A 26,845-nucleotide genomic window follows, 5' to 3' on the forward strand; every position below is an offset into this window, starting at 1 on the left:
AGAACCTCACTACATCCTCAGAACAAAACAACAAATGGAAAATCTAAGAGTCTTTAGGAAATACGGCCCTTACACCTAAGAACAACGTTACAAGAAAGTACTTTTCCCATAAAAACAGTAGATCATTTCCACAGATGACTCAAAGAAGTCTTTTGAGATTATTTGTATTAGGAAATAAAAAAATAGGAGAAACTTCATGGAAGGGATTGACGCATTTAGGAATGCAGGTTTTTGCACACAGAATAATTTGGGATAAGATACAAGGAGATCTCAAGGACAAGCTGCTCTTCTTTCCAGGCTTCGCACTGTCTAAAGCTTCTTTGCAGACCTTCCCATGTCCCAGCCTCCTAATTCATCCTGGGACAGAGCCTGCATCTACTGCCCCTATATAATGCAACTGAAGCCAACTCAACTACATGCTTTACCTATTTTGTATTTTAAAAAAAGTCACAAAACCAAACCCTCTTTTTTTTTACCCCAGGATAACTAGTTTGAAAGTCATGGGCTTAGCTGACCCTGAAATCAGAATAGCGGTACAGCTTGTGACGGTTATTTCCTGCCAGGAGCTCACTGTGAGGAAAGACAGGCAGTGGCACTGCTGACTGCTTTCATTCCCTCAGGCACCTCCTCCCCAGGGAGCAGCTTTACATCCCGGCTCCTTCCCACTGCCACCAGCAGTGTCTGCATGTCGTATCAGCCCATCTGGACCAACCCACTGCCCAGGCTGTGCTGGGCTGCTCTTAGCCCCTTGCAGGGTAGGGGGCTGCGAATAATTCATGTTGATGTACTTGCTCAGTCATCAGGGCCCACACCTTGTAATGTGCCATCAGCAGAAGTGAACCTGGCCCCGTACTTTTAACATTCAAGAAAAAAAATATTTTGTTTTTGTGCCATTTTATCTGTCAAGCTGTGAGCGAAATGACCATGGAGTTATAATTACTTGTTACGGTTGACTAGTACTGTAGCTTTGGCTCAATTTAATTCTTTGCCGATTTCCCATCATTTTTTAGGAACATGAATTTTTAACTTTGCAGAAGGTGAAATTCATTGCATTAACAACAGACCAACTGGTGTGGCGTGAAAACAGAAAATCAGAAAATACATTCTTATAGAAGCTGAAGATTTTGGGGCTTAACAGAAAATGCTGGGCAGCACTTTACAGGGAGACACTGAAGGAGACCCACAAGTTCTACAGATCCCTCCAGACGGCTGCCTTGGATTTCTCTTCTGTGGCGCTGAGGGGTGTTAAAGCCACACAGAGTGTCTAAGCTGCAGTCTGAGGGAGAGACAATTTTATGGGATACACTTAACTCATAACCCCCTAGGTTGCATCCCTTGGCAGGCAAACTCAGACCAACGGGAAACAGAGAAATCTTTTGGAAAAAAACCCCAAACTAATCATCCAAACCCTCAGTTCACCTCACACCACACACATTTTTTGTCCTCCCCAAGTGATGCACAACCTTTCAAAGACGTCTCACAACCTGTATCATAATGCTTGACCCAAGATGTGTAAAGCCTACACATAGCAGATCAGAACTGCTTCCTCCACGGGATTTCCAGCAGTAAGTTAGTGGAGGAGATCAGTTATGTTAGACACATTAACCCAGGTTCTTCCCATTTAGCTATAGGCACCAAGTGAGTCCTGAATGTAAAAGTTACTGTATAGCCAAAGAAATAGGAGCCTCTGGAGGGAAATTCAGAACCTAAATTGGGCTAAATCTGACTCTGAAAGTGCCACCTTTTCTGTGTGGACAGCTGACACAAATCCTTCAATGCCTCAGATCAGTACGTAACTTTAAGGGGAACAAAGCTCCTGTATTTTTTTATTTTTCAGCTGATGGACATTCATACCAGCAACTGATCCATTCCTTTTAGAAACTGAGTTCCTTTTTAGAAATGTAAAAGCATAGGAAAAAAAGTTGCTGCTGGAAGAGCTGGGAACAAAAGATCCATGACTGCCTTTTTGAGCTGGTGCTCTAAAAGCCAAAGGTGATGATGGGCCTTCCCATGCTGGTTCACAGGGCGTTACAGCCACAAGCAGCACTATCGGGCACCTCGGGCAGGGCCAGGAGCAGGACAGCGTGGCTGAGTGCCTGAACTGCAGAGGAGAGAAGGTCACCACCATCCCGCAGCGGAGCAGCCCTACTGCGGCTTCCCCGGCCAGGGGACTGCACCCCTTCCTCTTGCCTGGCACAGGCAGGCCCTGCAGGCTCCTTTCCAGAAAGCTCACAGTCCTGGCTTAACAGCACGTGAAACCTTTAATGTCGCACACAAAAAGGTCACCTGCATTATGACTGTGATAAATACAGAGGGGGTAAAAAAAGAAAAAAAAAAAAAAAAGCCAAAAAAGGAAAAACAAGTATATGTGAAGTTGGCTCTAACTTTTACACCCATCAGAATAACAGCATATATCCAAAAAATAGTTCTAAGCCTTGGAGTCACAGGGGAAAAAACATTTCACACTGATCTTACAATTAAAGTCTATTCATCTCTAAAAGTAAAGTGTTTTCTTTCCTGTACATGATATGAAAATTTTCTTTACACTGTGAAACTGACAGCTAAGCAAATAATTTCATTTGGTCCTAGAGGGGGTTGGTTTTATTTCAAACAAATGTATCCCAAATTTCCAATCTCATTCTTGGATCATCACACAGCACAAGACAGCACACGGTAATTACCACTCATACTATGCGTGGATGCTGTATTCTAAGCAGAGCTTGTCAGCTGGTTTGGCCAGGCAAGCGCTCCTTGCAAAATTCCATATCACATGCCCACTTTTTGGCTTTCATGATCCCATGATGTTGCTACTGCAACATGGCGTAAAACTTTACTTAATATAGACGGTGGCTTCTGCTTGTTTCAGGGATGTGCCTTAAGAAAGATTAAAGAGCCTAAAACTCTCTATTGCTTGGCACTTCCAATAGCAATTTGCACTCAGGCCTGTAAATACTGAATTTCTTGAATGATGATGGAGGGAGAGCACTTTACCCAGGGATAAAAGATGTTCTCTTATCCAAGTGCTCTTATCCTGGATTTTTCCTTTACTGAGGGAAAGAATTTGGCTATTCCTAATATTTCAGGGAGCACTTAAATATTTTCCTAGGCAGACATAAGTGTAAGACTGGCTATTCACCCAGACTAGTAGTAGTTCTCACCACCCGACTCAACACCGAAAGGATATTCCTTTAAACACTGTATTTTCTGTTCATGTGGCATATTAATGGGAAAGTTTACTCTTCAAGAATTTGTGGCATTCATTTATCTGTTCATTTGCACACAAATATTGGTCATTTGGGGAATTCATTTATCTATTTATTTATCTGCACACAAAGAAGTTCAGTTAGTTTGTAATACCTAGCTATATTTCTCAGGGGAATATTTAAATCTGCTCCAGTTGTGCTCAACTATCATAATACAAATTGCAAAATGAAACAATTATGTTTCACATTACAATCTCTATTTTCCTAGAGGTAATGACAGAAAATTATAAATTTTAATGACATTAATAATTTAAAGAACCAAAAGAGATTTCCAGAAAGCACATCCCTGAGAAAACTGGAGGATTAAACTGAATGGCAATGAAGAGGAGGGTGCTCATGGAGACGAGCTACAGATTTATGCGGAATTTTTGCACTAGGATTGATACTGCTTGTTGGGTTATTCTAATTCCCCTCAATGCATTATGTACGTCTATAAAGCGTGGAAAATCCAGAAAGCATCCTTCAATTAGCTGTTTTCAAAAATGTTCATGACAGCTTACCCTGTAGATGGATTTGTTCAACTTGAATATTATGCTGGCTTCTCTGCATCCCACAGACACACACATATATAAACGTTAATCCTTTAAGGCAAGGGCACAATCCATTTTCCATAGCACAGAAAACATTCTAATACAAGTCTGCATGACTATCTGTCCAATTCCCATCCTCATTGTCCTCCCACACATTCAACACTGCCTCACTTCTCTTCCTTTTACCTGATGCTCCTAAAAATCTCTACAGGGATGTATTTATAATTTATTTGAATTAGCCCTATTTCTAGATATAAGGACTCTGCACTGGCTGTCCAGAAGTCTTTTTCAGATCATGGTGAGTGCCTATACAGTAAAAGATCCTCTGATTTAACAAAATATTATTTCATACTAAAAAGTAATTATCTTAGAAACAAAAATGAAAAGCACACAAAATGATAGTTATCAAAAGCTGGACAAAACAAAAAAAAATCACCGTTGATTTTAATGTGGATTTCTCTGATAAAACACCTCATCAAAGTTCATCTAACCTTGCTCCTAGCTGACTAAGTCTGTTTCTGTGTAATTCAACAGCATTAGAATTAGGTCAATTCTGAACCTACAAATTTCTTTGAGCAAGATGAAGGTACAAATGCAGTACAGTTTCATGTATATGAGTACCTGTCAAGCATATATAAGAAAATTATACATTTTTGTGAAAATAAATAAATAAATCAAAATTATGCGGTGTCAAAGATAGCAGCCAAAAGCAAAGAAGCAAGATTTCTTTGGGCAAGTAGTAAATATAGATTACCTGGAATAAAATTGGAATAAATTGTAATTGTAAATTGTTAAGTTTTGCATGGAAATGAGTCATTTGCTAAGTCTTAAGAAATTTTCCACAGTGCGTTCCTTATATTTCTATTCAATTTTTTTACTTTTTTAAATCTGTGCATTTTTGTATAATTCAAAAAGATCTTAGAATGCTTGCCCTACTTGTATTTGTAAACTATCGTTAAAAAGTCTGATTTTTTTCCAAGAAAAAATAAACCACAGGGGAGTGTAAAAGATTTATTAACTTCTTGTTATCAAAGTAAACACAAGCATGTCACGGTTTAAAGCTGGGCCAGCTATTAACCAGGTGGCAGATGCTCTCTGTTAACCCTCTCCCCCCCCGCTAAGGGAAAGGGAAAGGGAAAAGGGAGAGAGACTTATGGGTTGGAAAGTTAAAACAGTTTTAATAAACTATAATAATGAAAAAGAATATAATAACAATAATAATAGAAATAACCAAATATATACAAATATGTACAAAACCAAGATCAAGAGCTTGGAAATCCTCCTCAGGCAGAGTTGCTCCCCCCAGCACGGGCAGAGGGGAAAATGCAGTAGCTCCCCCCAGCACGGGCAGAGGGGAAAATGCAATAGCTCCCACTGCCATCACACCTGCAGGCTTTTAACTGGAAACTGGCAAAGCTGGTACCAATCAGTGGGAGACAGGAGGGCCCCTCCCTCCTGGGCCCCACCTCCAGGAGGCAGTGGGTTAGTGATAAATAGGAAAGTGAGAATGACGTGTATGGGATGGAATACCTCGTTGGTCAATCTTGGGTCACCTGCCCTGTCTGCTCCCCCCTGCAGCTGCGACCCCCCTTTGGCTCTTCACTCGTAAGCAGTGAGGAATTTAGCAGTGACCTTGGTTTCTCTAAGACTAATTGGCCTGGTTTGGGCCAAACCAGGACAAAGCATCATTACACAGATTGATGCTTTTAAAAAAAAAAAAAAAAAAAAATCTTTTGGCACTTCCATATATAGAGAAAGACTGAACAGAATTCCAGTCTATCAAACAGTCCTGGTTCTAACCAAATAAAAATGAAGCCATAACAACTTGCACAGGCTCGTGGGTCTAACTGTTGATTACCCAAAGTGCATATAACACAGGAATTACTAGAAAAAAAGAAAACTATTTTCAAAAAAAAAAAAGTGAAAAACAAACACTGCATTCATAAGGGATCTTTCTTCCTAAGTCATAAGTTTCCCCAAGATTACTCTACAAGCCCTGTGCTAGGAAAACGCTGCTCATCACGCATTATCTAACACCTTCCTACATACTACCCTTGGGGAAAAAGTAGCTTGCTGAGATAGACTTTATCTGATAATTACTATTCCGTATTCTGCTCATTTTTCTCAACTTTTGAAAAATATTTTATAGAGGAAAACAAGAAAGAAGTGCCCAGATGATAGTTAAGAAGCCATTTGATTCTCAAATCAAGACGATGAGTAACTACGGATATAATGGGCATGTCTGACATGGTGAAAAGAAAGAAAACAACTATTGGCAGAAGCAATGGAGCTGCAGGATGGAAATGAAAAGTAAGAAATACATCACACCAGGACAGAGATGATGGGACACTTTCTCGTCTCTCATGTAACAAACTGCCTCCTACAGACAGTGAAACAGTGGTGAAGAGAGATCGATGAAAACAGCAGAAATAAGAGAATTGAGCTACAGTCCACAAAAGTATTAGCAGAAATGTGTTTTGAGTGAATGCTCTGAAAGGGGAAAGGAAAAAACATCACTAATTTTTTCTGCACTTTGTTCTGAGTGATCACCTAAGCTGGGTTTGGGAAGGTGTTATTAATCAAATGAAGATCTAGAAATTCATCTGCTGGCAGCTTCACCAGCGTCACTTGGAAACTGTCATCTGTCCAAAAAGGAAGAATAAGGTCAACTGCTGTCTAAAATTTTTGACTTGTATTCACATGATGTGGATAACATCATCTTAACATGGCTCACAGCTCCCCAAGTCCCTTAGCACTCTAACTTCCTGTCTAAGGCTTCTCGCCACTAATGAAACATGTACTTTAGCTGTATTTCCAAACCTTATTAGTTCTCCTGCAGAAATTACAAGACCTTTTCTTCCTACTTCACTTCTCCCTTCTCCTCAACTATGAGGGCTTCTTCTGACAAGTATCACCACAGTTGGGAAGAATTTATCCAAATACTGCACAGCTGTAATTCCTATAGTAGTTTCTCTGTGCTTACTGCCTCCAACTTTTTCAAAACAGGATCTTTTCTGTGAATTGAAAAGATAAAATATCCAAAAGCATCCTTTTCTGAAAGTTAATTAGACTTTAGTTTTATTTTTCAATTAAAGCTTACAAGAATTTCAGCTGTCTTCTAACCACTGAATACTTTGCTTTCCTATGGATTTGGAATCTGTATAATACTCTATTTCTATGGCTTAATGTTATTTATTTTGGATTTCTTATTGAAAACAGATTTTCACCAATAACAAACTGGTCCTTGACTTCTTTTTTTTAACATATTTATGGTTAGCACTGTACATAAGAAGCAAAATAAAGCTATTGATGATTTTTTTAAAAGCCCTAGTTATTAAGCTTAGGCTAGTACAAGAAGATCATCTGGTTTACTACATCCTATCAATAAAAAAAACCATCTTTGATTTTCAAAGAGCCATTACAAATACAACTTACCTTTCTGCTATCCACCCTGCAGTGTTGCAGCATAGGTTGTTTGATTTTTTTTGTTTGTTTGTTTTTAAATGGGACAAATAATAGCATAAGTTTTTCTTAGTGATAAAGAAATGAGTCCCTATTCAACCTTGAAGTCAAGCTACTCTGCATAGCGTTAAACTATATGTTGAATTGTGCAATACAGAAATACAGTCACACACTGTGCAGTCCTCGTGAACACACACAAACATTGGGAACTGTGCTAGTGCATCTACCAGGACAATCAAGAGTGTGATTCCTCCCTCCTTTACAAAGCTTAATTCTGGAAACTTGACAGTAGTTCACATAAAAATGCAATGGAAGAATACATGACACTGTCATTTTGCAAAATAACAAAGTTTTGCTTTATTAGAAAGAACTCCTCCCTTCTTTAAGTGTCGTGCCATGACAAATACCCACATGGGTTGGTACTTGACCTATGAGAAGGATTTTTTTCCCCCCATAGTACATTCCTTTCCTACAGAGCACCTGATCATTTAGACAATAAGGAACTAATGTAATGAAATTTCCACTATTCTCCCCACTATTCCCATGGTTTCAGTTTGAGAATTTAGAAGTGAATATTGTTTGAATTTCAGCATTTGTTATTCGATATGGTACGCAATGTGGTAATTCTAAGACTAAAAAGTCAGGGTAATAAGAAGCTGTTTTGTGTTAATAACAAATACCCCTTTGTATCTGATCTGATGAGGGTGAATCTGAATCAATGAAAATCAATTCAATGGAAAAGCAACAAATGAAAACTTTAGTCGAATAGAAGCTCTAACCTTTAGTTTTCAGACTTATTTTTTACACCTTATAATTAAATCTATTTTTAAAGCACTGGAAGTACCAGTAGTTCATTACTAGGCATCTTTCTATCAAAACTACGTACAATTACAATATATTCCTCCATTTCAAATGACCGATATCAAGAAATATGATGCTAGGACTATCCCTGGCTAAGTCAAATCACTGGGGCTACGCCAAGGGTGGATTTGGCTGACAGAATCTAATCAAATGCAATCGCTCTAGCTTGTTCAGTAGTACACAGAGAAGGATGGAGTTCCACGCTGACTGGAAATCAAGTATGAGTCACAGTTCCCATAAATTTCATGTTTGTCAGGAAAAGTATTGAATAAATGATTCAATCAGAAGTATATGCAGTGACTATTTGTATAAACTGTCACTGCCATACCCATATTGAAAAAAGATAAGTAGAAAGATCTAGAACATAAGGTAGAGATCAGAAAATACCCACTGGTGTTCATAATATAGTTGTATTTGTCTTTCCAGACTGAAATCTGAAAATATTTAGCAGACTTACATAATATGTGTAGAATGCTGAAAAACGACCAATAAAAATAATAGCAGAACCAGGCGTGAAAACAGAGAGATGATGAGATGGAAGAAAGTAACCAAGGAAGTTGTTCCTATTCATTATCATATTTAGATCATAAACCATTTCCCAATACTCAGTCTAATTTTTACTGCAGAAGATTAAATTGCATTTCCTTTATCTTTCCAGAGTGAACATGTGATCATATTCTTCTTTTAATTATAGCTGTTCTACTGCTATATCCTTGCTCCATCTTCTGAGTTTCATAGGAGACAAACCTAATTCTTTCAGCCTTTCCTTATGGGTCATATTTTACCGAGCTTTCATCATACTAGGTGCTCTCCTCTGGATTTTCAAAATTGTTCTGCATTCTCTTGTTTTGTTTTAAAGTGTCTTGCCCACAATTTGTAATACTGTTCCAACAAGGTCAAGTTGATGTCAAGCAGAGCAGAATAATTGCCTCCCTTACCTTACAAAGGATGTTTCCAGTAACATATCTGAGGACCAGATCTGCTTGTTTTGCAAGACCACAACAGTTCATATTCTGTTTGTCATCCACAAGGATTCTAAGTTGCTCCTGCAGATGCTCACCAGCTATACCTCATTTTGTAACCACACCTGAAGTACTTGGCACTGCTCTATGTTGAATCTCATGTAGTCGAGTGCCTCAGATTTATCTAAATAAATGGGAACAACTACAATATGGTTTTAACAGTCTGGTTACAATTAATAGGTTCTATAAAGCCAGCATCAAGCAAGTCAGTAAAAACATTAAAACCTCATTTTTCCATTAAGTAATAACCTTACACTTTCCTTTATCTTCTGCTATATCTAAACTTTTCTTGTTGCTTTTTATGACCCCTGGTATGAGTCATTTTGCACCTCAGCCTCATTTTATAATCATTTACTTCATTACACCTTTACACTCCTCCTTAGCCCTTTTTTTCACCTTCATTACACCTTTACACTCCTCCTTAGCCCTTTTTTTCACCTTCATTACACCTTTACACTCCTCCTTAGCCCTTTTTTTCACCACTTTTTCTTTAGAATTCCTCTCTGATTTCAAGATCTGTAAAGATAACCCATTGGAACCATAATGGTACCTTATTATGCCTTCATCTTCACAGAACTCCACAGTCTTTTGCCATCCTTTACTCATCATATTATCTTTCCAAAAGCACTACTAGTTTCCTAAACTTGTGAAGTTGGACAATCTTGTTATTGACATCCATTATCCCTTTTCTCCTTTTCTCACTTCCTCTTCTTCAAACAGTGCGTGCTACCATCTCACAATCACTTTCACACCAATTATCTTCTGACTTCCTTAGCCCGTTCTTCCTTAGCCATAATGAAATCTGAACTGGTGTCTGCCTTAACTTTTTAAATATGTAGGGATAACATTGTCAATCACAGGAAACTGTGAAGTCTTGTCTGTGTCTCAACACAACTTTTGCAACTGCTGGGGAAGTTAAAATCCTCCATTATTTCCCTTTCTTGTCTTTGGGGCATTTCAGTTGAAAATACACTTTCAAAAAAAGTCTTCCTCAGTATATACCTTTCGTGTATTTCCACATAGCTATTCAACAAGGTTGACCCTCAACTCTCCTTAGTTTCCGAGCAAGTACATATGGTTTGGACGTGCAATGCTATGTTGTCCTGTCTTCATCCCTACGTGTCCTTCATGAAAAAATTGTCTCCTATCTCAACCAGTAGCCTTGTGCTTTGTCTTACCATGTCTTACAACTTTCGATTAAAGTTCTGAATAGTGAGGAAAGTTTGTTGAAAGAAATTAAAGGAAGGATGTGATAACAGTGAAACAACTCATTTATCAGTCAAATTCAGTACCCGTTCCATTTCCATGAAAAGTAGTTGATTGCTTTATGTACTTTACTGATTTACATGTAAAAATAATGAAACTTGGAATTAAATATATTGATATGAGGGAATAAAATAACGTGTTTAATTTGATAATTCTTTTTTGGTCCAAATTCCAGTTTTGCAGAACAATTTCTGTTACCTTTTCTCTCCCCTTGGAATAGAGAAAATTTCAAAACCATGAAATGTCCCACAAAATGGGAAAGATGGTTTCTAGTGCTATTTATACCCCCAGACCTACTGCTGCTGCTAATAAAAAAGCAGACACAGACTCCTAGAGCATTGCTCCTCGTACAACCACATACAAATTCAGTTTCAAGTATTGCTCTTGTGTCTCTCCCACAGACATATGCCCTGGGCAACAAACAGCATTTTCTCTGAACAGGCAGAAGAAAAGAAAGGGAGACTGAAAAATGTCAGGAGGAACCAACAGAAATGCTTGATGTCAGGCACCAAAGAGAAAGGAATATAAGAGAAAAATAAAAATAAGAAAGAAAAATGGGAAAAAATTAAATAAACACCCAAAAAAGGGGTGCACCTACAACTGTGCCAGTCATGCCACAAGAAGAAATAGCACACATCTATCAAATCTGGTAGGTCACTTGCATCAACACTTAAAGGCATAAACAGCAAAGGCACAAGGAGAGCACCAGGTATATTCTAACAAATCTTCTTTAGGGTCAAAATTGCTGGTCATTGGCAACTCCCAACACAGTCAATGGTAATAAATCGTTTTGGACTATTCTGGAGACAAAGCTCAGCATGGACCAGTCATTGTGCTGAAGAGTTGTTTACTTTTGCAAGGATTTATGCAGAAATCACAAATATGCTTGCTTTTAAAAAGCTACTTGGCACCTCTAACCCAGAATTCAGGTAGATTTGCTACCTACATGAATGCAAGGAATGATTTAGTATTTCTGGATGAATAAAAGTGAAGATGATGAAATATAAATCTAAAAGGGGAAGGGTGGGTAGAAATACATTTCTTTTTTCCCGCAAATCTCCACTACTTTTGACAGCTCTGCAAGTTTGAAACATAAAATGTCTGAAATGAGGAAAATAGACATACTTACAAATACATATTTTTAACACAGTAAGGTTTTTATGACTTTGGCTTCAAAGAGGACATAAGGACATGATATTGCCTGCAAAGACCCATCGCTGTGTATTCTTGTATCCTGAAAGACTTGCCATGTGATGTTTCAGCCTTCCATCCCCATACAATGAATCCAACTCTCTATTCACTAGCCTTTTTCTAAAGATGACTGAGATCTTTTGCACCAACAATGGCATCCAAACTGAACAGATACTTCAGCACAGAGACTTGGGTTATTGGAAACTAGCAAACGCAGAATCTTGACAGTACAGCTCTGTAATTTGAGACCAACTCTTATATTCCACATTTGTTCATTTGCTGTGTAATAAGCTTACCAGCCATACAGTTTTAAGTTAGCTCATCACAAGCGTAGTGGTGTTGCTTGCCTAACAAAATTAAAGTGATAAAATATGTTCAAACTCCAAAACTTAACTCCTATCGTGCCATATAGGACAGAAGCACAAGGAAAAAAAAAAAAAAACACACACAAATGTGTTTATTGGATTGTCAGTACAGAGAGAGTAAAAGTAGATTTAGTTCCAGTAAGATAATAATAAAATCTCTTATTGAGATAATACTGTGCTATATAGTCATTCTTATTATAGCAAGGTAAGTCCAAGGTTCAGATACTTATTGACTTGATGAGAGATCAGAGACAGGGCAGATTGTGCGAAGGTGCTCAAGATCAGTAAGTAGACCTGAGTAGTCTAACCTGTACCAGGCCCTTATATGGTTCCCTGAAGTGAGAAAGGCCTAAAGAGCCTGTTTACAATCCAACGCTCTTCATACAAGGAACCTCAATGGAAATAACTGTCACTGTGTTCTGTTCCTACTACTGCCCCTTCAGGCCAGTTAGTCCTATACCTTTCTTTCCTTGCAATGGGATCATTAGGTCACACAGACCATAGGATGAACAGAGAAGTGTAGGATCCTCAGTCTGCCTGGAAGAAAAAAAGGACTAGCTAAGTATTTGGTCCATTTACAGAAGAGACTGCATCTGCCTTGCTACTCATGTGGAATTACATCAAAAAGAGATGATTTGACTGTTGGGAATTAAGAGTTAATTCCATTCTGCAAATCACAGCACCAATCAACATCCAGTCAAGGAATAACATTTTCCACCAAGTACCCATGCAGTTCTCACTGATACCAACTCGAAACATGTACATGGAAAGCATAATCCATCTGTCCTCTTGCTAGCATGGGGGTATGCACACTATTAAATAGGAAGCAAGCCCTAAGGAACCTCCATCTTTCTACAGATACATCCATGTTGATCTTCTTTTCACCGTAGCTGTAAGCACACAAAGACCAACACTTTTCTGTTAAAAAAAAAGGATACTCAAGACATTTCCTCCTCTTTTTGCCTGCAAAAAGTTTCCCAAAGTTTCATGAATTTGAAAAGTTTCTGTAATTGTCTGTTAGAATTTAATTGCATTTTGAGATATTTATAAGTATGTGCACTAATATGCTTCACTAAAAAGTTATGCTTTAGATTTACATTTCACTATCATAGCTTCCCCACCCAGTCTCTAGCCATAAAAGAGAAAAAATAAAAATTCCCAAAATAAAAGAACTGACACCCTGTGTGATGTGTTTGTGTATGTATGCATATGTTTGTGCATCAGTGCTGAAGGTTTTTATTTGTGATGTTACAGACTCAGGCTTCACGAAGTGAGTTTTAACATCTGAACAATAACAGCAGCAACAACAAATTCACAAACACTCACTCTATAAATGTTTAGGGAAATATGCACTGTATTATCTTTATGTGAATATAAACACTGACTCTCTGGGCATATTGCTGATATTTTGTAGTGGGTCATTACTGTAGCTGACAAAGCAGGAGGTACTTAAATATAACAAGGACTAGAAAGAATTTATGAAGCCTTTATAAGCAGAGATTTCACTCGCTTTCCCTAACCCCTATTTAATTACAGAGCCTTCATTGCCACACAATACAATTTATAATCACTATTAAAAGTAGCCTACCCAAAATTATTAGCTAGGTGCAAAGAAAGGAATGAGAAATTAACAAAGGAATTGGTTATTAAATTAGAGGTTATGCACTTATAATATAAAACTGTGAACATGGTTCTTTTTAACTTAGGTATTTTACTGTCTTCTAAGGAATCATTATTAAAATCAGAAATATATAAAATACTACCATTTATGCTGAACAATAAGTGATTTATAAATTATTATATACAGTACAACATTTCAAGCTTTTGAAATACGAGTCTGCACTGATTCCCATTCGGTCACCATGATACTAAGGTAAAATAAATAATAGTAGTAGCAGGACAGCATACCATTTGCTGCAGAGAGGAAATACCACATTTTAAATCTATGCTATCTTGGATCTTGGCTAAAACACCAACACAATTCTGCACTAGAGAAAACCTGCATATCATATAAATGCATATTTGAACGAGGTAAGCCTGCAACTAGCCTCAGCGCTCTTTCCTCTCCTGCTATCTGAGTGCAGGCTTTCAAAGCTGTGAAGGGTGAGATTCTGGCAGATATAGATGCATGTATTTGCAGTTTGTTTTGAGATATTCTCTACTTCCTAAATAGCTAACGAAGCAGGGTCAACATGAAGGTAAAAATAGACTTCCAGCCTCTATGAGGTATATTGGAAGCTTTATTTTTTGACCCTTGGTATTCAACCTATGCCAATTCAATTGAGTCAGACAAGCAATGACACCACAGAGTTTGCACCTTGTACCATTCAAAAAGTAAAAATACTAAGTGTATGCTCAGTTTGGTGCGTCAAAACATATGAAATAAAAGACGGTGATGAGTGAACGTACCAAGCTATGTGTTGTCTCTTTTGACTTTCTTACCTCATTTACATAGACCCAGTGACTATCCTTTGATGCAAGGTTGGTTTCCACAGCCTACAGAAATAAAAAGAAATATAATAATAAAAATAAACAAAACATGTGAAACATATTCCAGAAAGAAATTACATTAAAAGGTACTATGAAGGTCACTTTGATTGCTTTCATTGCTATTGACATTGTTTCAGTATAGTTCTTTTCATCTCCACCACTGCTGCTTCACGAAACGGCATCTTACCAGTGGTAGTCACATTTCTCTGACTCCAGTATCTAAACCAAAGTACCCTGTGTGATGAAGATATTCCCTGGATGTACCACAAAAGCATACTGGAGCAGGGTGGTACACCAACGTGATAGGGGATCCTGTGTGAACAACTGCACATAGAACATGCAGTTAATTAAATTTAACTTCCATATGATATATCTAATGCATCCTAGTAGGCTGGGTTTTTTTTCAATACGCCTCCCAGAATATACTGCCTCTGCCTCATTACAACTCTGATAGTTTAACTGTTAGTTAAACTATTTAATGAAAAACACCACTCAGACATTCAACTAAAGTTCATATGAGTCATCCTCTCTTCAGATTTGCAGAAGACCCAAGAGAAAGTTATGATTTGCATGGACACTTTTTCTGGCTTCCTGGTGTGGAACTGAGTAATCACTACATATTATAAAGAAACAGCCCATTTAATTGGACAGCATATTTATCCGTACACATATAACCCTCATGGTTCACTACAACACTAAAATTAGGAAAGACTGATAGCACAAAAAAAGCGCTACTAGTACTGAGGACCTCAGTAGAAGGATTTGGCAATATACATAGAAGTTTCTAACTGCCACCTTTTTGTTTGACATAGATAAGCTCACTTCAAGTTATTTTATAGTCTAATAAAGCAATATCAAGCATCAAGAGGCGTACACTACAGTGATAATGGTACTGCTAATGTCCTGCTTAACACATGGTTAAACAACTATTGTGGATTCATCTCACCTAACAAAACAGGACAGTCCCAGCTCACACATGTATTTCAGGAGGCAGTTCATTACACAAAGTTTTGAATGTCCCTGCCTTCAACCATTTCTTTCTTCATTGCCAATATGACCCCATTTATTGAACAGATATTCTTATCACTGTGTTATAAATTGCCCTATGAATCACTGAAATGAACCTGGTTAAAAAAACAAATACAGATGAACAAAATCCTTCCAGTTACTGTTTTTTAACCTGGATAATTTCTGCACCCTGTCCATTGTGTGTGGTCTCAAAAACAATTGCACTGGTACAGAGAGGCTCCGTAGACTGCAGCACAGGGCTGGGGAAGAACATCATCAGCCACGTTCCTCCCCAGAACACATTTGCATAATAAGCCTCTCAGATATTTAGCGTCAGATGGGATGAATCACCTTCTCTCATGACACTGACTATAGATGACTGGCTTAAAATAAACGCCCACTACTTACAAGGTTGCAGTGAAATGACAAGATATCCATCCTTAATATAGGCAAAGGGAGTTCTGTTACCTGATCCTAGCAAAAAATAAACCAAAAACCAGCTAAGTAGCCAACACCAACATTTTTAACATTACCCTTAGTTTATACTGTGCTAAAAAAAGGTATAAATTACTTGCCTAAGTAACTGTGTTTTAAAACTTTACTCATTTGTGCAGCCTACACAAACCTGAGAGAAAATTGTGGACAACACTCATACCTCAATCTATTTCTCATGTCCACAAGGTGAAGTACTCCTTTAAAGAGACAAAAATCCCAGAAGAGAAACCACAAAGAAGTAAAAAGAGGAAAATCAACACAGACAGGGCACAGTACTTCTCATCATCATCATAAACAGCATTATGGGAAATTAACTATCCCTGGTGTCAAAGCAGATGAGAATCACTAGAGAAAACACTTCTGACAAGATAATCCTCTCCTAAGCATGCAGTGAAAAATTGTCTCCCTTGGTAATTGTCTCCCTTGCGTCTCTTTTAAGCTGGCAGGAAAATTAAACTGACCACCTAACTGAGGAATCGCAGCTATTAGGAAATACAGCAGTAACGAAAGTGAGGGCAAAAACTTGTAGATTTTTTCCCTATTCACCCCTCTAACATATTGAGACAAAGCCAAAGTAGCCAGGTGCTGTAACATATAGAGGAATAGCAAAGCGCTGCCAACATGAGCAAAGCAGAACTAAATAATGCTCAGGTGCAGAGTTATTGCATTGGCTACATTTTGTCATTTATCTGCAACAGTGAGCAATTTGTATGAATAAATGCTAAGTCTGGGGAGCCGTGAGAGCCAGAGAATTTGAAATGAATTATTGTAACTCATTCTTCTGGGTTCACATATCTGGGCCAAAGTTTTTAAAAAGAGGTGCCTAAATTTAGGTTGCTAAGAGTTTATCTTTAGTCATCAGAGTGCTAGACCATTCAGCACCTCCTACAGAAGTCAATGGCTCTGCACTCTAAAAGCCTGAAATGTATTTAGAAACCTAACCGTAAGGCAAGTTTAAATATCTATAAATATCTTCTGTTTAGAGCTGCAACACGTAGCATGAAGCATTATTCTAAACCCAGACATGCTGAGAGGAAGCAGAAACATCTTGCATTTTGTGTGTCAGGTTTTGCACCATATTTACACACTTGCTGTCCTAAAGAATACTAAAATGAACTACTGAAAGTCACATCTCTGAGGTTTCAACCTTCTGATAGCACTGGTGTATTGGAGATGTATTGCTGGAGGCTCATGGAAGTTAAGCAGTGTGAGGAGCAAGGGCCTGGAGACCTGTGATATCATTAGCAAATCTATTCAGAATTCTCAGAATAAGAAAGAAATTACATGTTTGTAACTTATGGAGTTTCTTTTTCTTTAAAGAGGAAAAAGTATCAGCACTTGGGAGATGATGGTCACCCATTTTTAACTATTCAAGCTGTTCAACATCTTGCCATTTGCTTAAGCTTGTGCCTCTATGCGTTAAAAAAAAGTCTATGAAACATCCTGAAGGATCTATTACAGACTATTTCATAAATGCACCCTATATTAAAGAAAGCAGTCTAGGAATTCGTGTGATCACTGTGGCTGAAGGAAAGCTCTGCCATCTATTAGGGTAGGATTAATGTGCTAAAATATGTTGGGGTTTTTTTTGTGGAAAAATTATTAACGTATGTGAAAAATATCCTGGATCTTTATATACTCTATATGTATATTGGGTCTAGTTGACACTTGGGAGTAATGCCTCACAACATTTCTATCAAATAGAAAATGTGCTTTCGAGATAATAGTGCACTGGAAATTAAAGAGCAGCCATCCTTCCTTTATTTTCTCTTAGACTAGCAAATAGCTTCTACAAATTTGGAAAAAAGGGGGTTTTTTTGAGACTGTATGCCCTTCCTTCCTCCCCAACTACATTTGAACAGCCAAATGCTAAAATGCAGAACCCAAACAAGAGAATTATAATTCACTCAGTGAACAACTATTAATGGCAACATATAAATGATACTATCAGAATCAGGCCAGACTGGGAAGAGAGAAAGGAGAGCAGTGAATGTAGAAAGCTGTTTATAATGTCTCAGTAAAAAGCACTTGCAATAGAAATGAAATAGGAGAGACACTGAAAATCAAAATATGAGCATTAATATTTCAGATCTCATACCAACAATGATAAAAGAAAATAGTAAGATGCTTCATGAAAAATGATCAATGCTATTTTCACATATATGGCTTTGTTTACTTTTAAATGTACAACTTAAAATAATTTACTACCAATAATCCATGACAGCATTATTTTCTTGGAATACAGTGAAGAACAAATATTTACATTGCCTTTATATATAAGTAACTCGGTTCATTATTTTATCTAATGGCAGCTGCAGGATTAACAGAAGTTATGGAAGTAAGCAGTAAATACTGCTATGTTCAGAAATAAAGCAATTCTGCAGAAAAAAAAATAGAACAGACACAATCCTTTCCTGACCTTCTCAAAAAATCTGAAACTGAAAACATTTCCAAGTGCATAATGGCCGGCTAGTAATAGGGAAGGCTCTTTTCCACAATACCTGGCTGCTTTGCCAGGGCCAGCACCTTGGTATTAACAGGAAAAACAGGCTGTGTAGAAGGGAATGTAGGGATGAGTGGCTGGACACAACTTAAGAGAGATGCTGGTGGGTGTTCAAACAGACATAGACAGACTGTGTTCCAGTGACAGCAGGATGTGCTGAAGAGTTTAGGCTTACATGCATCTGTGTTATAGTTAGAAACCTGTTGTCTCCTTACTGTGTACCCAGGGGGACAGGCAGTAGGAATGTCTGGAAGCCACATAACCAACCCCAGGATCCCAGAAGGAAACGTCTTGCAGATGGCAAACACAGATGGTCCTGTTGTGTCTACATTTTTGGAAACAAGGGCTGCCACCCTGAAATCCATGATATAAAAGAACCACCAGAGTGTTTTGCTAGGAGGGATATCAAAGCAATAAAGGGTATTACTTGCACATCCTTTACCTTAATGGTGAGGATTAAGAGCATCATAGCTTTCCAGAAAAAAAAAAGGAATGAGGGGGTAAACTGGGGAGTTCACAGTTAGAAAATAATTTGGAAAGAGTGTCCTAAGAGATACCGAAAGAACACAAAATCAAAGTTGTTGCCAACCAATGACTAATTACAGCTGGCAGCAGGGAGCAGATACACCTGCAACACGCTGAGTGCTCCATTCAGGCACTGGCAGATACAACCGACCATCTCAAGACCACAGCTCTGGGAACCAGTTCCCGTTACAAAGCTCCTCCTATGCAGCTGTCTTCCAGCTTGCAATCCCACTGCAGACCCCTGCCAGCAACCAGCCCCCAGGATGCTTACAGCAGACAACCAAGCACAGAGGGAGCTAGCCAGTGAGCATCTGAAGAAAGAGCCTGCAGGAGACCCAAGTCCTTTTCAGAGACCAGGACAGGGGGAAAAAAGAGGTTAGGAAATATCAAGGTCAGCTTTACTACTATGAAATAAGTAAAAAAAATAGATACACCTTCAGCATGGGCAAATATCACAAATCTCTGATTCTTCTGAGGTAATTTGTAATTTTTCCCTTCATATTTCTAAAGTAACCAGCATGACAATGACAGATAAACCTCTTTTTTTTTCTTTTTTTTTCTTTTTTTTTTTTCTTATTTTTTATTATTAATAATGAAGGCATAAGTAAAGAAGGGCTTGGGGAATTAATCATGTCTAAATCTCAGCTCTTTGCAAATGTTTCATAACGGATCAGTCTCAGCCCTTACAATTGTTTACCTGTTCACTTTACATTTGCTGGTGGACAGGTTTCAGAAGAAAACTGTTTCCAGCTCTTATTGTCACAAGCAAAGCTCTAGCCAGTGACCTGCTTCCAAAAGCAGCTTTTTTTTTTCCCCCCCTTCACATCCTTGGAGAAATTATTTAACTACTGTGTTTTCTTCTCCCCACAAAAAATACGAAAAATTCTTCAGAACCATCTATTACAGTAAAACAGCAATGGGGAAAAAAAAAAGTCACTACCTTCTTTATAGCATTTTGTAAGCCTGAGCCAAAACTAGCTCCAGCTGCTGACTCTCATTGCAGGAAATGGACTTATATTTTTTTAAAAGGCTTTGTTCTTGATTTAAATGTCCAGGGAAACATCCTAGGAATCAGGAAACTGGTTTAGATCCCAAAGAAGAGATACAGACCAAGTTTCCAATGAAATACATCTGACAGTAATTAATTGGATAGTATCAAAGTGCACCTGTTTATCTGAGAAGCTTTGTATATGTCTTGGATACAAATAAGTTAAGATAGAAGATATGAAACAGCCAATTCTGGTAGAGCAGATGGGTTCACTCTATAGTCCCTAGATACCTGATTTATATTTAGAAACTCATTCAATTAAAATAGTGCAGTTCACATCCAGGAGTGACTTGCATAGGTAATAGAACTTCACAGAAAAACAATTTCTCTGTAGCAGTTACCGAGATTCTTGCAATTCATTAGAACATTTATTTCCTTTGCATTTTAAATAAATACCTCTTGGCTCAGTATCTCCAGAGGAGCATAAAACCTATAGTGTTTAATAGATTAAAAATAAATAAATAAAATAAGCATTGATAGCCACAATAAAGTATTTAGAAAAATAATTTTTTTAAAAGCCAGTCTAGTCTAATCTGCTTGTAATATTTATAGTGTACTAAAGAATACTCCAAACTGATATTGTTTCTAAAGCTTAATTGGTATTGGTACCATTAGTACAGGGATTAAAACAAAATTTTCCAGGCCACACTACAACATCCCAACTCTAGATGAAAAGTCATAAAACTAAGATATTTTGGACTAAGAATCTTGAAGAGAAAAAACTCAGTTGCAGTAAACTGAATCAGGACTGTAAGTTTACTTTTCTCATTTAATACAGGTTAATTAGAATTTCTAAACGTCATTTTAAGGTGAAACATGATAGTCTTCCTTCTCTAAATAGTAAAATGGGAATTTAAAGAGGTTCCATGACATACTTTTTCAGATCAGAAAATCCGCTGAACCTGACCCTTTCTTTCTGAACATCATTCTCCATTAAAAATTTGTACTTTTAATAAAAAATGTTTTGCCAGAAGCTCTATACTCTTCCCTTTTCTGAACATCTTCCTAGAAATGTGCACGTACACGCTTTAAAAAAAACACTTAGCAGGCTCACTGAGTCCCTATCTTTCAGTGATCACTACCTCATGTCAGTGATACAGTTAATTTCCCGACACTTACAACAGAAGCTGTCAATTCGGAATCTCGGTACATATTAGCTTCGTACAAGTGATTAATGAACCACAAGCATAATGTGCTTTCAGCATACACATTTCTTGATAATTCGCTGTGCGTATTAGTTCATTCTTGGTCTACACTCTATAAACACATTACTAAAAAACCTCACTCAGTGGGACAGTTTTTTCAAGTTATCATGCACTGTTACATTAAAATGTATTTCCTTGTAACTCTTCTGCAGAACCACATTGCTAAGAAAAGCTATTCTTCCCTCAGTGGTACTGACAATGCTGAAGTGATTATTTAAAGGCTGTCATGAGTTTGGATGGTATTTTACCCATTCTGGGTCTCTCTAGTAATATAAGCGGATAAACCTGGCATATTCATCTTGAATCTCTCATAAAAGATAGGCCAGAATGGTCATATAGATCTCTACACTCTCCCACTCAGATGTCTGGTCAATGTCTGCAATAGCTATCCAGTGTTCTTGTTCCCCACAAACTTTGTAATATTTCATTTATGGTCTCTGTCCAAAAGGTGAGATGGTCCTTTCCTGACCTCTGTTATCAATTCCTCCACAAGCTAAATAACTCAACCTAATAAAGGAACAAAACAGGAAAAAAAAAAAAAAAAAAAAGGAAGGGGGGAAGAAAGAGGGGAAAAAAAAGAAAGAGATGGAAAGAAAAAGAAAAGAGCATCCCACAGCAAATCTCCAAACACCATCAACAACCGAGTTCCATTTTCAGTTGCTAATAAGACATTTCACGCAAACAGGAGTAAATATGACCCAAACCTTCACCAGCTTTTAGCACACACCTCTACAGTTGATGAATGCTAATTAGAAGGTGTACATGACATTTTGCACAATGTGATTTGATAATAACCCAAACTGAAATATACTAATAATATATTTTAAAGTTTGTACTGTACTAGTTTCCTGTTACTTAGGTCATAGGTGATCAAAAAAAAACATACACTGAAGAAAACCTACATAGAAGTTTAATGTTAATCAAGAGAAAATTGGAGAAGAAAATTATAAGTAAGAGTGGGAGAATAGGAACTATACACTGCAACTTCTCCTGGCTACACGGCTGTAATGTTCTTGAGTAACTACTGTAATATACATAACTGCCTATTGTTTTAGCCTTAATCATTTCAATGTAATGCCTTCTGATTTCTGTTTAATCTTATTCCCATTTTATAGGTAATGCTTATTATATTCAATCTTTATTGCCATTCCATTTAATGCTTATTCCACTGACTGATACTTAAAAGTAAAGTACTGTACATGGAACTCTTCCAAAAGCATTCAGTAAGAATTTACTTTTCAAAGCTCAAATGTCACATACTATTTATAAAACGTGGTAACTGTTGACCATTTAACTACATGGCATGGTGGTGACACCAGATAATTGCACAGCTGTCAGAAAGCAACATTTACATAAAGACATAAATCTAATGTTAACTAAAGAACATAACCTCTCAGAAATCTTGTACTTAAAATTTTACCAAAGCCACACGCTGAGTTGACTTTGAAGACCCAGTGAAATCTGTGAAAAGAGTAACTAAATTTTGCTCACTTAGACACTGAATTTCTTTTTGAAGATAACAGCTTTGTACATCTATATTCTATTAAAAAGTCTCACCTTTTTTAGACACAATTTTGTAATGCTTTGTTAAGAACTGTACTCTTGAAAGAGCCAAACTACAGAGAACAAACTAAAATTAATCAGAACTGGACAGCATTTGGAGCTTCAGTATTTTTGGCTGGTTTGCTTTTGTTCTCCTCCTGCCTCCCATTACGAGAAGAAATCACCTGAAACAATTCAGCAGTTTAAGTTTTCTGTTTGTTTGGAATGCCTACATGGGGTTGACTAGACATAGGTATGAAGGTTTAAAAATGGCTTGTCAGGCATAGACCGTTGGGAAATAAACGTATTTTCAGCATGGATGATTGCTCTCTATTCTCATAATGAGCATCCATTCCAGAGTCAAGGAACAATGCGTTTCAGTATATACCACCAGTGTCATACACTGTGCCCTCTCAGCTCTACTCAGAAACGTAGCTTAAGCTCCAACTTCAGCTTGCACTTGGAAGTTCAATGTACCTTTGTAGAGTTCGCACAGTTTTCCAGAGTTTGATATGTTTGTAGGTATAAACAGCAGACAGTAACTATACCATTAAGGAAAGATGCAAACTTCTTAGCTTTCTAATGTGCACACAACACCAAACAGTGAAAACACAACTTATACAGTCCTAATTTTCTCTTGAAAAGAAGTGTGCTTTGTCTTGACAGCATGATAGCTGAAGCTCGCAGAATCATGTATCACAAACTGAGAACTGAAAGAACCAGCTATAGGGTGAAGAGACCACTGTGATTTTCATGAATTTATGGTTTTAATACTGATTCACTGCCTGTGGCACAAAGTTGCCAATCACACTGCAAGGCTGTTATTTTGTGTAGGTTATGGGTTTTTAAATTCTTATGAACTTGGAAAGTTATGTCCACATCAAAGATTACCCTGTCCATTATCCATCTTTTCATCTGTTCACATACATGCAATCTCTTAAAATTCCTTAAAAATCCTGTCTAGTTTCAAAGGCAAGAAGACAACACTAGTCTTGCCCCAGCCTCAATCACTTTCAAACCAGTCCTTTTCTGCCTACAGCCCTCTTATTTTAAATTGCAAGATAAATACATAAATAAAGCAAAACCCTTACAGGTCTGAGGACCTTCTTATCAGTCACAGTGCATTTTACAGGCACAAACAGTGCCACAGGCTGTGTGAGCACCAAAGAGCACCTTAAAGATCACCTTAACCATCTCAAACCAGAAGACAGATCAGCTCTGCCAAGAGAAAGAATATTTGCTTTTCTTTATACTGCATGAGGATACTTGGCTTCTGTGTACTTGCCAAGAGAGAACTCTTTCAGGCTGCTCTAGGAGGAAAGAAACCCTTGGGGAGCAGTAATGGTGGTAATGGAAGGGCTAACTCTCCCTTTGTATGTCCACAGTCTTAATGACTTTATGCAAAGTCTTACAGGCTGAACAAAGGTAAGCAAAGGCAGCAGTCACCCAGCAAAATGTACATATACAGCACAAAACCAAGGAGAAGCAGGCACAAATAAGTTTACCTTTTGTTCACAGATTATTCTTCCATGTAGGTGTTCAAACATTCACCATTTGAGTCAAAAACCATGACGTTTTGCACCCACACTTTCTCAAAGCTTGCAGAGATGCACGGGAGCCCCAATGGTTATCGCATTACTGCCAGTCATGAGAATATTTTTCAGTGGTTACATGAATCTGCATGAGCAGATTTGACTGGAAAACATACTTATTTTTCCTAAATGCTTGCATACAGTTATTCAGAAGAGTATGGCAAAGTTATTAATTTAAAAAAACATATTTCAACCTTTGAAACAATTTCCACTTCATCTAACTAACACAAGCTCACATAATGTTTGCAAATTAAAGACAAATGTGTTTTTGAGAATGAACCTTTCTACACTGTCTGGAGCAACAGCTTATCTTCTGACTCCAGGGAAACCAGCATTCACTACAGATTATGCCTTCATTCTGTTCTTGAAACAGAATAATTTTTAGCATTTTAGCTATTGTGATTTTCTTCCCATTGTTTCTGAGGTAGAATCTAGACAAAACACTTAGAATTTCCATGTACCTGAGCTTCTGTACAAACCCAGAGGAAAAAAAGATGTGAAATTAATAGGTTTTTAATTTTAAAATCTGAGCATGTTTGACTTGGGATATAATATCCTTAGCACTGATTTTTATTATCCCATCCATGCAGGTATGAAAGGATTCACAAGAGAAATTTCCATTACATATAATTAAAGTAGCCTACACCTCACTGACAAAAAATAAAGTACACTATATGGTATATCATTTACGCAGAATGATTTTTATAAAGGAACATAAGTCTATGTTTTAAGCCTCTTATGACCAGCTGAGGGGAAAAAAAAAAGTCCCTGAATATTATGGGATGAACACATAGTTTATTGGATAAACACATCGCTGTTAACTTAAAAATTGTATTAGTGACAAACTATGACTAGAAAACAAAAATTGCTTCAATGTATATTCCATGAAACGGGATTCAGATTTCAGACTAACATATGAAAGCATCCAACAAATGTTAATTTCCTTTTCTGAAGATAAAGTGAAAGCAACACATTGTGTAACAATACAACAGGGAACAGGGAATTTGGCATGAAATTCATCCTCCTTGAGGGAAAAATCTATGAAAGATGGAAAGAGGAACCAAGTCTATTACTTGATGATAGCTTTGTTCACAAAAATCTGTGATGTGGTCAAGGTTCACAGGTTGCAGAATCTACTTGGGCACACGGAACTTTGAGTAAGACAAAGGCCATGTATACGAGAGCATATTGCAGGTATCTTTGGCCATGGCTGATGAGCAGTTTAACTGCAAAACCTAAAAAAAAATAAAAAGATTTAACATAGGGAAAATTTTTAAATTTCCTGGAAAGTCCATAAGCAGAAGGTGTCAAAATGTTTGTGGGAGTTAAATGTAATGATAAAGAGAGAAGGAAAAAAGACAACATCGGAATGGACCCCAGTTTTATGTCAGGGTTACATCTGTTCTATAGGAGACTGAAAAGAATGTGACAATAAATGTTACTAGCTGAAAAAACTGAATAAAGACACATCCTTAAATGGTTGCCTGATGGGAACATAACACTATCACCTGATAGAAATCATGGAAGAGAAGAACTAAGGACTAGAGATACATCTGGCGACATGGGAGAAATTCAGAAATTTTTTGAAGAGAACGCACAGGGAAGAAGATAAATTAATTTGACATGATGTGAGTTGTAAATATCGCCAAACATAAAGCATTGGAGCATGTGACCACAAAGACAAAACACAGGAGTGATCAAATATGTCAAGAGAAAAGAGTCTGTAACAGGGCAAGATAGCTGCACAGAGAAAAATAAATGCTGCATAGAGCAAACAATTGAAAAAATAGACCAGATGAAACCCACAAGCACCACGGAAGATAAAAGTCCAAGGGCTGAGACATATGAGTAATGAGGACAACATATAGAAGATTGAGAAAAGCATAAATGAAGGAGAGGGGAAAGGGGACAGGGGAGGTAGGAAATAACGACAAACTAGATGAAGGAAAAATAAAATTAAGACTGAAGATTCACACAATCCCAGGAACTGTTAAATTACATGAGGGACAAATTGACTGGCATGTCATCAGAGAGCACAGAAGGAAGAGGTCAGCAAGCTAGGACAAGAAACATGGCCTTGAGGCAGAAAAGAAATAAGAAAGAACAAAAAGAAAAAATCTTTCTTCACTTAGGTCAGGTGTCATTGTAAGGTTACTGCTGGATAAAGTAATATTTATACATAGGTGAGATAGATGCACAGTGCAAATTAAAGTAGGATGCAGCTAATGAAGATGAACAGACAGAAAAAAGACTTGTGGTAAAAAGAAAGAGTCAGTAAATGTAATCACTGAAAAATATTCTCATTTAAATGGACCTTTCTTCGGTGATTCTTTCAGATAAGATTTTCAATGTTGGCCTTGAGGGGCTAAGTCTGAAACTACTAGAAGAAGATTAAATATTAATGAGCACACAGGGCTCACAGTCTCTAAAGCTACTTTTATTTTGTGAAACTACAGAATATGTTAATGAGGATATAC

General features: G+C 37.4%; 1 protein-coding gene across 4 annotated transcripts in view; it reads right to left on the bottom strand.

Moving 5' to 3' along the window:
• GRID1 (glutamate ionotropic receptor delta type subunit 1) overlaps positions 1–26,845 on the bottom strand; it is a 609,362-nt gene that overhangs the window by 108,736 nt on the left and 473,781 nt on the right. For all 4 annotated transcript variants that reach the window (XM_068398113.1, XM_068398110.1, XM_068398112.1 and 1 more), the window contains one exon: positions 14,403–14,456. In XM_068398113.1, the coding sequence (XP_068254214.1) occupies positions 14,403–14,456 (54 nt within the window). The remainder of the gene's footprint in view (positions 1–14,402; positions 14,457–26,845) is intronic.

The sequence above is a fragment of the Nyctibius grandis genome, chromosome 4, assembly GCF_013368605.1.
Source record: "Nyctibius grandis isolate bNycGra1 chromosome 4, bNycGra1.pri, whole genome shotgun sequence".
NCBI classification, from domain to species: Eukaryota; Metazoa; Chordata; class Aves; order Nyctibiiformes; family Nyctibiidae; genus Nyctibius; species Nyctibius grandis.